The 14,932-nt window shown below is 41.3% G+C and overlaps 1 protein-coding gene across 1 annotated transcript in view; it reads right to left on the reverse strand.

Moving 5' to 3' along the window:
• Positions 1 to 14,932, reverse strand: part of adgrb2 (adhesion G protein-coupled receptor B2) — a 143,341-nt gene that overhangs the window by 1,926 nt on the left and 126,483 nt on the right. Inside the window, exons 31-33 of the mRNA XM_040121623.1 lie at positions 13,799 to 13,834; positions 11,682 to 11,795; positions 3,903 to 3,954 (exon numbers count right to left, since the gene is read on the reverse strand). Of these exons, the coding sequence (XP_039977557.1) occupies positions 3,903 to 3,954; positions 11,682 to 11,795; positions 13,799 to 13,834 (202 nt within the window). The remainder of the gene's footprint in view (positions 1 to 3,902; positions 3,955 to 11,681; positions 11,796 to 13,798; positions 13,835 to 14,932) is intronic.

A 14,932-nucleotide genomic window follows, 5' to 3' on the forward strand; every position in this document is an offset into this window, starting at 1 on the left:
GATAAGGGCCATTATTCAAATTGGACTCGTCATCTCACAGAGATAATGATTTCACAGATACAAGCTGGGAATAGACATGAGGGATCGCTAGCCCAGATGACTCTTTGTGGAGCAAAACATACAAAAGAGCAATAAAACAGGAAAAAAAAAGAAAAAAAAAGAAAAGAAAGACAGACTACTCATTGTGCTTTCCACAGATGTGATGGACCCAGCTGGAGCAGCAGAGCTTTTGGATGTCATGGAGCTGAATATTCATACTCCAAATGAACATTCAGAAGATGAAGATTCACAGGATTTTCAACAACTTATCCTAAGATAAGGGCTTGGAAAAGTGTATTTGAGAGTAAATTCTGTGATGGTGCTTACCCCTACATCTATGTGCCAGTTTGTACATACAATATGTAATCCATTAGAGTAGTGAGCAATACTGGATCTGAGATATCTTCAGATCCATCTCAGAACAGCTCAGCTCTCTCCCTCCTCTTCTTTCATTTTGTTTTGTCTGCATTCTTCTCCCACAATTGAACCCTTCCTGCCATTACACCAACTCTTCTGAGGTACACACATGTATTTCACTTTGAGCTATTCACGCCCTCAAACCCTGTCTATCTCTTCATCTGAGGCTCTCTCTCACACACACACACACACACACACACACACACACACACACACACACACACACACACACACACACACACCCACATACACACAGACACATACAAACACACACACACGACTTATTGATCTGCAGTAGCACAGCACTCCATTCTCCCCTTCAGTGCGATGATCATCGCCCGAGCACTAGGGGGCAATATCTGCCTGGTTATCATTCTCCCTGCGTCACAGCTTGACAGTTGGTAAAATGAATACAAAAGGCATAATCTGGGAGCCAATTTGCATGCTAAATGCTGGCGAAGGAACATTTTGTAATGCAGGAGTGTGGGTAATGCTGCAGTTAAGCCCAACTTTATCCCTGGGAGACTAGGCTAACGCGATTGTGCTGCTATTGCGTGTCTATCCATTCCCTTTCGCCATCTCTGCCTGCCTCCATTCCCTCCTTGCCCCCAAGCCCCATCTCATCCCTCTCTCTCTCTCTTTCTCTCTCTTTGCCAGAAACCCCTCTACTTACACTCGACGAGTTCTTTTCACCTCCGGCAGACGAAATGCTCCATCGCTTTTCCCTCTGTGGTGATGAAATGGAGGGAGAAGATAAGGAGGGGGGGTGACGGGAGAGAGAGAGAGAGAGAGAGAGAGAGAGAAGAAGGGGAGGGGGGGATCACAGTCACTGACAACTCTGCCTTGAAACAATAGCATTGTTCCCACACCTTCGGCAGGTGAACAGGCAGTTGTTGCTTTGTGCTCACACTTTACCCCTTCTCTCTCTCATTGTCTCCATCCCTCAATCCCCCTCACCAGCTCTCTCATGAGAGAACACAACACGTGTACACACTGACAACACGCACACAATAACAGAAACAGTGCAGTACCGTTATACACAAATTATCAAACTATGTTGGTATTTTTAACATCCTGATCTATGAAAGCTTAGAGGAAAACCGAGGAGGCAAGGACAGGGTGATGGAAAGGATTCTACATGCTACGCACCACTAATAGCAACTAAAACTACTGTACTATAAAAAGGAATAACGTTGAGTACAGCAAGTGGGCGTTAAATAAGCTGATTCTGAAAGCCGTAACAGTGAGTCTACTGTGCAGTGCTAGAGGCTTTACTGCTCATGTTTTCTAAATAATGTTGAAAGAGGATAACTAATCTGGTTATTAGGGTATGGAAATGCTATCTACACTATCTGCATTATTGATTTTACACTGTATGTCTTAAAACAACACATTAAATAGTTAACACTAGGCTATGAAGTGGACATTGCTGACGGAATGTTCTGTCTCCCTGCCCCCTGCTGTACCTCTGCAGTGTTGTACCTGTCGTTCTTATTAGGTTCCTGTCTTTTTTACACTTGTGGCTTGCTTCTCTATGGTTGGTCTGGAGTTTTGTTTGTATTTTCGAGTTGCTTTGAGTTTTTGTGTTTGAATCTTTTGTATTGCAAATGTATTGTATTGTGTGTGTGTGTGTGTGTGTTTCATGAGGGGATTGGGTTGAGTGCTCATGTCACCCGTACTTTCAGAATCCCAGTCTACCTCAAGTCCGGGCCCAGATTGATTCCCTACAGTGGCTCTAATGACTCTGCTAATATTGGCCATATCGACCGGAGCTTTTTTTATTTTGTTGCTTGAAATTTTTTTGTTGTATTGTAAAAAACTTTCTGCAAAACACAATTTTGTGTTCTTATTTAATCTTTCTTTCTGTTAAAAGGGGCAGATGAAACGGCACATCATTCTTTCTAGGAGAGCTGGTTATCAAAGTGTTTGGGAGTGTGTCTTAATGTGTGTATAGAGAAAAACAGAAAGACAAACCTTTTGGTGTTAAATGTAAAATTTAAGATTCACTCTATATGGCTTAGCAAATTGCCTTGAGGTGTCTTGATTTACTGTCATATGTGATGTGCTAATTAGCTAACTTAGACTACATTTATTACAAGTTAAAATAAGTACATTTACTCAAGTGCTGTACTTAAACACACATTTGATACTACTTTCCTAGAGAATTCAAAACTTTTTACTCCACCACATTAAACTGACAGCTTTAGTTTCTAGTTACTTTACACACTAATATTTTACATGCAAAGCATATGATCAGTTTACAATACGATGAATTGTTATAGATTAAACTACCCCCCAGTATATACTGTAGTATCAAGTAGTTAAAATTAACTGTAACTCGAATAGCTACACCAGTAAAATGTTACTAAAACATCATCATTATATATGCAGTAATAGTATAACACTCAGAGGGGACATTTTTCTGCATTTTAGGTACTCGTACTACTGCATAGTTAGTGATATTCTCAATACAGGATTCAAATATACTTTCTCTGCCAATAAACTGCACAGGCAAAATGGTTGGAGATCTTGAAATAAGGACTAATCTAGTTTATTTATTAATAGTTTCTTTCTCTCTGCTTTCCTTGTTTCCAACTGGCACATTTTTTCTTCTATTTTTTTCATATTTGCTTTCAACTTACTTTTACACCACATAAAAACCCTTTCAAAAAGCCACAAAGGTCAGGGTTGGGCAACAGGCTCAGCATTATCAACCACCTGTGAAAGGCTGAATTTAAAGAGTTTTTGTTTTTTTTTCTGGCCAGTTTCAGTCACCATAATGAGCACCTTTGTATTTCTGTCTCGCCAGCCTTCAAAGTGTCAAATGTGATTAATAATTCACCTATAAAGCACAGTTTTTGCACCATCAGTGGTCGTGATGAAAACCGCGTTTTGGATTTTTTCTCACTGATATCAAACCTGAACAATATCAACCATTTTAACAACTCAGCCTACAGTCCTCCACTGTGGCTTTTCAGGAGGTATGCTGGGGGAATAAAGCACTTCCACTGTACTTTTGCAGAAACAGCAGGAGTAAATAGAGCTAATTGTCTGTCTATCACAGGTAAAATTGGTGACAGTCACCAATTGGACATTTTTCCCTAATCGCCAAACACCAGAAGTTACAGTCAAGCTACACTAGATTCTGAGAGAAGATGCCTTAAGCTGCAAGCATGAAAAAGCTAAATGAAGAAAACAGTTTCTAGGGATTCAGTGGGAAAGTACATACTACAAAAAAAGATGCTACTGCACAAACATCTAAAGCCCTCTCAAAAAGCCTTTGCAACAGTGTTGGTGGATGAGGCCCACTCTCTGCCACTCAGAGCCCCCCACATTTGGACAATGGAATGAAAATCGTGTCTGGATGTGGGGGAGTAATGTGGCAGGATGTCTTTGGGAGATGATGGGGGAAGACAGGTGGTTGTGGGTAGGTGGGTTAACTTTACCTTTGTTGACTTGGATGCCCATGGTTCTGCTTACTGTCTGGCTACATTCAAACTGAGACATGACGACAAGCATGCAACACGAGGGCCAGTCAACCAACAAAGGACATAAAACAGGAAACAAACAAACAAACAAACAAACAACAACAACAAAAAAAACAGAAATCAATAAAATTTAGCAGTAAGGCAAAGAAACGACATACACTGAGTGTGAAGCCCACATGAAACAAACTTAAATCACACTTATACATGAAGAAATGAAAGTAACATCAAACAATGCAGGAGTAGACTGAGTGGATACCAGAACTCGACTGTCATTTTACAGCTATCAGTGGGCTTTGAATCATTGAACCAGAACTGCAGTATTTCAAGGGTTCAATGTGTTTGTTTGTTTGTTTCATTGTATCATCAAGATAATGATAGAATCCAGATTGCCAATTCAGCACCAACATAACGTATTAGGGGGCACAAAAATAGACTAACTGGGCAAAGCAATCTTTAGCCCCATTTACCCCTTAGCTGGGAAAGAATCTGTGTCGCAAGTAATAAGGCCCTTCAAAGGAGCCAAATCTGGAGAATGCAGGGCAAATAAATTCCATTAGTGCAACACATTGCAAACAAACGAGCAATCAGACACACAGGCTTGGTTCGCTGCTCTCTGGGCCTGTGCAGTGCAGCACACTGCAATCCAAGGCCAGTGTTCCTATAGTGAAAACAGTTCCAGCTAGCAGATTCGGCCCTTTTCACCTCCCTTTAATTTGCCCAAGGACACTAAATGAGCTAAATTAGTATTGTGCCTCTTGGTGCACGAAGCCAGTGTTAGGCTTGTTCCGCCTGGGCTAACCGTCCCCTCATTAGGAGTCACTGATAGAGCCAGTGTTCTAAAGCTACACTCTGCCAGCCCTCAGTTTTCATGGGCAATTTATGTAGAAGGATGAAAACAGTTGATGAGTTTATACATGGCATAGGGTTGGGGCAAGGAAATAATTAAAAACAAGCTAATGAGAGGAATTAATTATTCAATTAATGCCTCAAACGTGCCACCGAGGGCTGAGTTGAGAAGGAGAAATGGGAAAATGAGGGAGACAGCAAGAAAGAAAATGTATGGCTAGGAGGATGAATAGAGGGGAGACTGAGATATGAAAAGGAAGAAGAGGGGAGGACTTGCTTTATTGCTGGAATGTGAAATTGAAGCCCGTTAGCTTAATGCCAGCAAATTGACTATCAAGACCTATGGGCCCTCACTGAATCAACAAAAATTGGGTCTTTGTCATTTAAAATTATACATCTTCATTTTACACGAGTCATCCTCAAAGCATACACATTACCTTAGCTAAATTCCCCTTCAGTTGCCTGAATACATTATTGGAATGTCAATAACAGACACTAATGTTAACTGTGGATGAAAAAAAGGAGCACCCCAGGCTGCACCTTTCTTTTGTGGGGCTGGCTAATGGAAGAACCCTCTTAGACTATACCACAATATGTTTTCCATATGTAGTCTAATACACCTATCAGTCACCACATTAAAACCAGTTACTGGGTTTTAATGTTGTGGCTGATCGGTGTAGACTAGGATTTCATTGCAGAATTCACACACACGCCTGCAGCCATTTAGATTGAATTGCAAATACATCTTTCATAATCGGAAATTTGCTTGCCGTCCCTGCTCTGATCTAGCATGAGTGAAATCACAACTTGTTTCCTTTGTCTTTTTCTCCATCCCACTGTGTTCGGCACAGCTCCTCACTTTCTATCTGGAGAGGGGAGCCAAGCACGCTTCATTTAATCAAGAACACAGCAGACGATGGGATGGAAATATATCCCATTTGAGAGCTAAAAAATGCATCAGCCAGGCCATTATGCAGTGCAAACTCTCTCTCGCACACATGCACACACACATGCACATTGCCCATCCCACACACAGAGAGGAACAACACTGCATCATTGAGCACTGCATGCAAATTTGTGCTATGACCTTCTGAACCCTGTGGAGAGGATAGAAACGACAGGCTAGTTCCACAATGATGGAGACCAAGAAGCTAAATATTAGCGCAGACACCAATGCTACAACACAACGTGTTGCATACACACTGCATCCACTCTGTCTTTCAGTAACCCCACTGACTCCATTTGTATCATGTCTCCATTATTATGCTAGCCCTATGGCCCCTGTCAGAGCATGCACTGTACTTAAAACAGAGCGGATTTGCTTTTGTCATTAGCATTAATGTGAAGCCCACTTTCTATCCACTTCAACAGAGTATAATACAAGTGTATTATATATAATATGACACTACAGATAATATTCTTTTATGCGGGCAAACAACTGTGTATATTAAAAAAATCTAATTCAAGGTCAGCCACTGTTGTTGTGATGTCAAGAAAGCAAAAAAATAGTTGAGAAGTTAAGTTATTATCTCACCGTGACCTCTGTAACTCTTGTAGCCGGTTTTCTGAATGCAAACAAGTTGCTATGTATCTTTCTACATTAAAAGTGCAAGCAGATGTCTGAAACCATCAGGATAGATATATGTTTCTGTCACAGCCTGCAAGTGACCTTTCTTAGTCACGGATTACCAGTTAGACATTTTGCTGAGTAGAATTTAAAGGTCATGCATATGTTTTTTCAAACATAACTACAGTATATGTAGCAGAGGGCAACATGTAACTCTCATTTCAGTGTACAGGAATTGCTCTGCTAGCCTAAGCAGCCTAATAGAAAAGACAGACGAGGTGATTTTCAACATTGAGGTTAATGGGGAGTCTTGAGATATTGTGTCTGCATCCCCCTTCTTTCTGGTCATGTCTTTTCCCCTTGTCTATTCAGCATAACTCTGAGTCATCAATTAATAGCCTCTAGCCATCATTGGTAAATATAGGGATTACCAGTTACCGGGCAACACAGAGTTAATAAGAGTGTGAGGGGGTGGTATGGGTAGAGGAGGAAAGACAAGAAAAGCATGAAATCAAGAGATTGAAGTATGTGGATTCTATCTGTGATGCCAAATGTAATGCCCAAGACCAGTTTAAGCCCACTGCACTTACACAGAAAATAATGGATAAGACAGTAAAAAAAAAGTGTGGAACATTTTCTAATATCCACTCATCTCCTCAACACAGCAAACACAGAGATCCTACCTTTCCACAGAAGTAAAATGGATCAGGTCTCTTCTGACCCCATAAGCCTTTGTGATTTTTCTGAGAGTCTCTCATCAGCACCCATACAAAGTGCATCGTGTTTGGCCCTTATCAGTGCCAGTGAGCGAGTTTATGGGTAGAATATCATGTTTTATGAGGTGATTATAAATCATTTGGATGGGTCATTGTTTTTAAGCACTGATTTATCATTTGGTTAGGGTGTTTACAGCATTCAACATTCTACGACTCAGGCACTGAACTGGGCACAGTGACTGTATGGAATGTAACACCACACTGAGTGCGCCACAGTAATGAAAACACAACCCAAAATGGCAAAACAACAACAAAAAAATCCCTCATGAGTTTTTGTTGTGGAAGATAAATCAGGTCCCGCATCAGACCACCTTACAAATCCATCTCTCAGTGAATCCAGATTGTATATTTCAATATGAATTTGTATAGGAGTTGATGGAGGAAGGGGCACTAGCATTCATTACATGAATGCTGAAAAACAAGAGGTATAAGCTATGATGCACTGAACTTTTACACCACCACACCACTAGGGGATCATCTACCATTAAGGCTCATCAAATACAGTCACTTCACTATGATACAGTGCTGACAGGAAGTTGATAAGCAGCTACATGGATTAAATGTATAGTTTGACACTGTTTGTGTTAATGCAATTATACCTAGTTATAGTCTCGAAGTAATAGGCTTTTTGGTGTTGCTTGTGCACTAGTAGGTAATGCTATGGTGATGTACCATACTCCGAACTGACCGTTCGCTAAGCCCCACCCCCCTGAGTTACCTTTGCTACACCTGTCAAGCTTTCCGTTTGCGCACAGCATATATGCAGTTTACAATGATAAGAGCAGCGGATTCAACAAAATTCTTAGTAGTTTTTGAAACAATGGCTCCTTGATTTCAAACAGAGGTAGACAAAAGTAGGTTTCTCATTTTCAGTTGGTAACCGTCAATTCAGCTGTACCACAGTAGCACAACTGTTAGCACCATGAGTTGGTTTACATTGCCGTCTTGGGCTGACTTTTTAATGTTTTTAGATGACTTGTTTTCAAACAAGAATCTTTAAAAAAGGGTCTTAAATATGCACTTGATGGCTACATACATGATATAAAGCTGAAAGACTGTCAGGATCCTAAGCATCTATGTAGTCTATTAGGTAGTCCTCGTATCATTTAATATGATAAGGAGAAATTTAAGAACTGTTATTTCTTGTTTCGTGTTATTTTGTATTTGATGTGTTTGGCAAACTTAACCCTATCGCGGGTAACATTGGCGGGGTTGCTTGAGTGTAAACTTTCCCAAATCCAATAAGAAGCAGGACTCTTATCTTTAGCCTAAACTCTGATAGCATCCTGGACCAGTTTCCAGACACTACAAAATACCATACGGTGAGTGTTGTAGTCATGAAGTCTAACTTCTACCCCACAAACTATGGATGTGCTCCTTGGCACAGTAATGCTCTGTCACTGTATACTGTAAACTAGTTAACTGGACATGCTAACAATTGCAGCCTACATTAGAGCAGATAAACACATCAGGTAATCAATTTCTTACACTTTCGCTCTTGTGGATTTGGTTTTGGGAAAGCTAGAAAAAAAAGATGAAGAACCTCCAAACTCATTACTGTAAATGCAGTCTCTTTCTACATCCGCATACACACATGCTCCTTCAGCATGTGGAGATATCTAAAGCTTGACAGGCCTGTTCTGGCTAGTTAAAGTTGTTAAGCCATGATTGCATAATCACTGTTTGCTGGAAGGGTTTAACCAACAGTCGATTACATGTGAAATTTACATTATTGTATGAAAACACAGCTGCAGAACAAACAGTGGCAAACTATGGGGTACATACAGTGACATGTAGCACATCCACTCATTGGCCTGCTTTAGAGTGAGTTCGAGGGGCTCTACTGCACGAGGTTTATGTGGGGTTTAGCATTTCTTACGTTGACTTTCTTTGTAAACAAGGGACGTTCTGCGCACTAGCGATGGTTCGGTGTTGTGCCTCGGTGGAGGGGGAGGGGGGACCTGTGGTGGACGAACACCCGCCATGGTGGTTAAAAGCGGTTACAGGATGTTTAGGCTCTGGTTTAAAATACTGTTTTGGCACTTTACAGGAGAGAAAGGCCTGCAAAAGACAGGGCAGTTAATGAGTTTTTGAGGTATCATTGCTTGAGGTAGACAACTCATCATTAATGCCTGGAACAGTCCGACCTCTTCCATCATTTAAAGGTGAGATGCTCAATAGTGCCTGTCCTTAATTGACAAAGTCAATTGGCCATATGAAGTTAAGGGTGAGTATCAGCTTCCACAGAACTTTGGGTGGCCATCCATGCAAAGATATCCTAGTGAAATTCAATTACCTTTGCTATTAAATCACAGCACTCATGTAATATATGTGAAAAATCACTGTCAGTGCCTGTCATATGGCACAAAAAGGAGGTTATTAAAGTTATTAGAAAACAATTATATAATTACTCGTGCAGTAATTGTCTCCTAAACACAGTTTATGTGCATCAAGCACAGGCAGTACAACACACTGGTCTCACACATAAAAGCATAAACACAAAAACAAAAGGTAACAAGTGGACACAAAGCACACACACACACACACACGCACGCACGCACACGCACACGCACACACACACACACACACACACACACTGATACCAACAAACACACACACAGGCATGCAGCCACACACCTAGGCACTCTAATGTGCAAGTTTCAGACATGCACCCACACAGACACACCCTATTCTCATCTCCATAATTACTGTATAGTCAGCATGTCCGTGTCTGGGGGTGACTCTCAAAGTGAGATGTTGACAACAGCAGAGCTGAACTCAAGCTGGGGCCTGTCAAAGGCCTGACACTGATAGCATTATCCATGTAATTATTCACAGTTAAGTGAACTGCCTACTTACTTGTAACATAATGGCTTTGGATGAGTAAGCCATATCTATGCTGCTCTTTCATTTCATAGCTCACATGACGTCACTAACCCAGAGGAAATATGCGTTCCAATTTGTCTTAATTAGTTTAAATACAGCCTATCTATTATTTGTGGCTGGCCTCTCATTTCTTTTACATTTGGGCATAATCTCAAAGCACACCTGAGCTCCCTCTGAGGCATATTAGCATGCTGCAGTACAACTGTTAAGAACCACAGACTTCTAATATATGGCTCATGCCTTTGCCAGCAGCCTGCCATTTTTCTTCTCTTCCATAAAATATTTGCTTGGCATTAATGAATGTACAGTCGGCCAATGCTTCTGAAAAATTCTAATCAAGACACTGAACAAATAAGGAGTGAAGGAAAAGGCTTGTCTGGCATTGGGATATGGCAGCATGCTTGTGTGTGTGTGTGTTTTTGTTTATATACAGTATGTGTGTGGCCACATGGCACGGGGAATATGAGAGATGTCAGGCTGGCTTATCTTCGTCTACTGGCGGTGTAAATTAGATGTGAACCAGCATGCTGCAAATGCCAGGGGAAAGTACACCTATCAAGACTGACTAACTCATCAGGGCTCTATGCACTAAAGCTCTGCAGATGAGGGGACTGCGCGAGTGTGCATGTGTGTTTAAAGTTTAATGAAAGTAGCCCTCTGAAGGTCAGTGTAAAGCAAGCAGGGACTCTTTCGTCTGCTGCTAATGGTGTATTAATGATTCGAAGATGCTTCTGTGTCTCATGCGCCCAGGTGCCCATCCAAGCACCCCACTGACGCACAAACACACCTACTGTAACCACCCACACAGACACACACACACAAACGAAAAACAGTCACATACAGTACATGAACAAGGAATCCATTAAACAGACATATTAACCAGTGTGACAGGCAAAGACAAAGCACTTGCGGGTATAGGTGGGTGTTTTTTTCAGCAGCACATTATGGTGAAGTGAGAAATAGTTTCACAGGTCTTAAATTGCAGAATTTGGAGGCTATGATTGATTATCCCTCAGCTAACAGCTCATGTGATCAACCTTTTTGACAGGTATTTAATAAGGCAACAACCACAAGTGAAAATGAATTAAGTTGAGGGCAATTGCATCAGACATAAAAGGGATTTACAGTAATAAAGCGGGAAATGGAATGTGCCTATAAAGTTGTATTTATGAGGTAGTTATTGTTCAATTCTCCACGGACATGATAAGTACAACAGTGAAGTAATCAAACGGCAAAGAAAATATATACAGTATTCACATTACATTCAAGTCGCCTTGTTAGAGCAAACAATGTTTTCACATTTCTAAGGCAGCAATTTAGCTGGAAAAAAGACACCGTAATGAATACAACTGCTTTCAAAAGTACCTCATGTTTGTAAATGACTGTGAGCTATGCTGAGCATTTTAATGACTATAATTGTCTGAAAGCTGCATTTAAAAGTAAATGCAATGTCACTGTAGCAATGATAATATTTAGCCATTGCTGATCACTTTCTGTGAAGCATATTAATTTTTTTGATCTGCGCTGAAGGCAGTGTTTGCTTTCCAGTGTCAGTTCTTTAGTGTTAACGGGGTGGGTTTTAGGATTGTGACAAAGTGTGAAGGGGAGTGAAGGTGCATGGATACAGCGGGTTCCGATCCCGCTTTTTGGCAATGGTCTTACCTTGAATGTGGACATGGCTGCGTCCCTGCTATACCTGTCTATGGTGTGGAACTTGGACGAGTGGTTGAGCTCATGGTACAGCTCAGAATGTCTTTTGCGAGTGTGCATCACTTTCTGGAAGGGAAGACAGGAGGGGACAGCAAAAATGAACCAAATAGAAAAAAAAGTAAAAGGAAGGGGGGCCAATGTATGGGCAGGCAGGGGAACGGGAATGGGTAAAAGGCTGAGGGACTGCAGTGGGTGCCAGCCATGAAAGGGGTTAGAGAGGGTCTTCGACAGATCGATCGATTGCTGGCTTATACTCATTCATCATCCACTTCCTCAGTCTTTAAGAATTCAGCAACTGGGAGTGCTGCAGAGGAGTCCTTTAAGTGAAAATTTGGTGAAAATGACACAAATGCCATTGTTACAGAATGGTGCCTGCTAGCTGGTGCTCCTGTTAACTCGTGATTTTTTCTCACTCATTAAACGTCTAACAGATGGACTGGAATTTAACTCTGGCCCTAGTGAAAGGATATTTGACAAAAACTGCCTGTATAGATGAGAGTTAAATCCAGATTTTTAATTTTCTGAAATCAAACTGCATTTGTGAGTGCCACTGCTGTTGTTTCTCTGTGCTAATGGGCAGTGCTGGAGCTGCTTCCCAGTAGCTAAGCGTCAAAGCAGCTTGCATGGCTGAAAGTGAAACAGGGGCAAGATACCAGGACTCACACCCGCACACTTACCACCCAGGACTGGTGCTTAGCACTGGCTCCAGCAACTTCAGATTGGGCACTCTCATCTCTGCTCAGCTAAGAAGGTGACACTATTTCCTTGCTATCTGTCTATCTGTCCTATGCATTTTGCTTCCCTTTTTGTCTTTGGTATATCCTTGTCTGAGTCATATAGTTGCAGGTTGTCAAGAACATTAAATGTAACTTGAATAAACCATGACCTCAGATAGGTGATATAACCTCCATAAGAAAGAATGCTCAGTTAAAGGGGCACTCCACCAACTTTACACACAATGCAGATGACCCATCACACTAAAATACCCTGATGATGTCATCAGGGTTATCTAGGCTTGGGCTAGAGAGATCTAATGGACCCATACTACGATCTAAAAGTCAGGATATTGTAGCTTCTGCTGCACAGAGTTTGACTATTGTTTTTGAAATGGGTCTCCAGCAAGTCCCCTACTACTAAATAGTAAATCAATGGAGTACCCCTTTAAGTAATCAGAAACATGGTTGAAAATTGGTTTACCTTCCATTAAATCATGGAAGTGTACAGTTCCCTATTTTAGTGTTTCTGCTATTTCAACCTCTTTCTCAAAATTTAGTAGTCAGTTGATGAGAAAAGAGTTGAGTTCCAGGAGAGCCGATCTCCTTGTTCATGCAGCGGCCACCAATGACTCTCCAGTAAATTTGCCAGATAAGTAAAATGATCAGCCATTCACACTGTTAGTAGCTTGTCATCACTCAGACCCTCTAAATGCAGTATATTTCTCCATGGTGGAAGGTGAATGTCCAGTCTTTACAAAGGCCAAAATGAAAGAGAAATCACACAAAAAAGCAGCAGTACAAAGGGAGGTACAGTAATGTTAGTCAGGTTTTTGCAAAAGTGTACTCGATAGAGACTGGAGATTCACAGAACACGCAGGTCATTCTAACACAGACATACTCACACTGACAATCCATGTCGTCTCAACAAATATAACCAGCCAGTCAACTACGGCCACATACATGGCGACCCAGAACTAAATTAGTTCAGAAACAAAAAGCACTCTACTTCGCTGTTTCTTCAACCAGGACCCCAACAATGACATGACAGCATAATTTGGTTTAACTGAACATGTCAGTGTGATGTTTTTGTTTCCATGATGCTATGAAGAATTGACAAAAAAAAATTATCCAGTAAGACAGATAATAATTTAGGACAGGTTTAAGGCCACTGTTGGAGAAACAGCATACTATGTAAGGTAGGTCTGAAACAGTTCATTGTTCTAAATGCAAGGGAGACAGAGGTGCGAAGGGAGGGGTTTAGCAATGCTTTCCTCTATGCGTTACTCAAGTCCTGGCAGAAGCACAAGTAAGCAGAGACAGGCTGATGGCAGGGGGTGAGGTCAGAGATCTTACCTCGAAGTCCAGCTCAGAGTACCGTACTCTTTTCCTCTGGAAGAGGAGGGGGGCAGGGGGAGAGAAGAAAGCATCAATGACCACCCCTTGACCACTATTGAACTTAGACCTGTCTATCTCAATCTCTCTGTGGATCTCTCAGAGCCATTGGTCAGTAACAAGAGGGCTAATATGCACTGGCTGCCCAACATGATACAGATATTCTTGCATATGTCAAGGCAAAAAGCAAAAAATTCAGTCTATTTCAATGTAATGAGATTAGTGAAGTGGAATAACCCATAATTAGAATGAAATAATAATATCTCAGCTTGTCTCAAATATGATCATTACAACTCCAGCATATATCATCCTCATTGCTATTTTTGGAGAATTTGTTGGAGATTTGTTGGAGATTGTTCCAATTTAAAGAGCTGCAGCAAACATATGAGAAATGTTTTTCATCCGCTAATCTTGTTTGGACCCCACTGCTCTCCTCTTAAGTGCCTCCGTAGCCAGAGCAAGTGGCACACAAGCCGTCAATTTAACCGCTGGAGACATTTCCAACTCATCTGGCCTGCCACTGCATTGTATTCCATTCCATCTCTGACTTCCTATCAGGCTCTCACTGTCTTCCAGATTTGCATTTGGCAGGGAGAGGAGCTGCTCTCCACAGTTAGTAAAAGCTGTATTCATTCTGTGAAAGGGCAGAGTTGCTGATCTGATGCTATGGCAGCCAAGGCTTTAAAAGCTAAAGGAGGAATGTAAACAGATAGAGAGGTAAGTTTCTCTCTGAGATGTCCTCTTCACTCTATGAATTAATTCACTGCTTATAAGACACAATGCAATTACTGTCCTCCTACAGAGAAATCCTTACCTTAAACAGAGAAATGTCGTGATTGAGTTTGCTTCGTAATATGGTAGACATGCAACATGCATGTACATGAGCAGTATGTTGCATGTTTTGGTGGGGACACATATGAAGCACTCACTCATTCAAAATTCCTAAGGAATCCCTTGCTCCTGAGAGTTGCTGTTATGATGCCATGATGGTCCAGTAAGAAATACCCAGCCACATACACACTAGTTTTTCAGTAGTTTGCATACATGTATTAAATAGAGGACATTGTGTGATAATCTGGTCTCTACAGCCAACAG

The sequence above is a fragment of the Xiphias gladius genome, chromosome 24, assembly GCF_016859285.1.
Source record: "Xiphias gladius isolate SHS-SW01 ecotype Sanya breed wild chromosome 24, ASM1685928v1, whole genome shotgun sequence".
NCBI classification, from domain to species: domain Eukaryota; kingdom Metazoa; phylum Chordata; class Actinopteri; order Istiophoriformes; family Xiphiidae; genus Xiphias; species Xiphias gladius.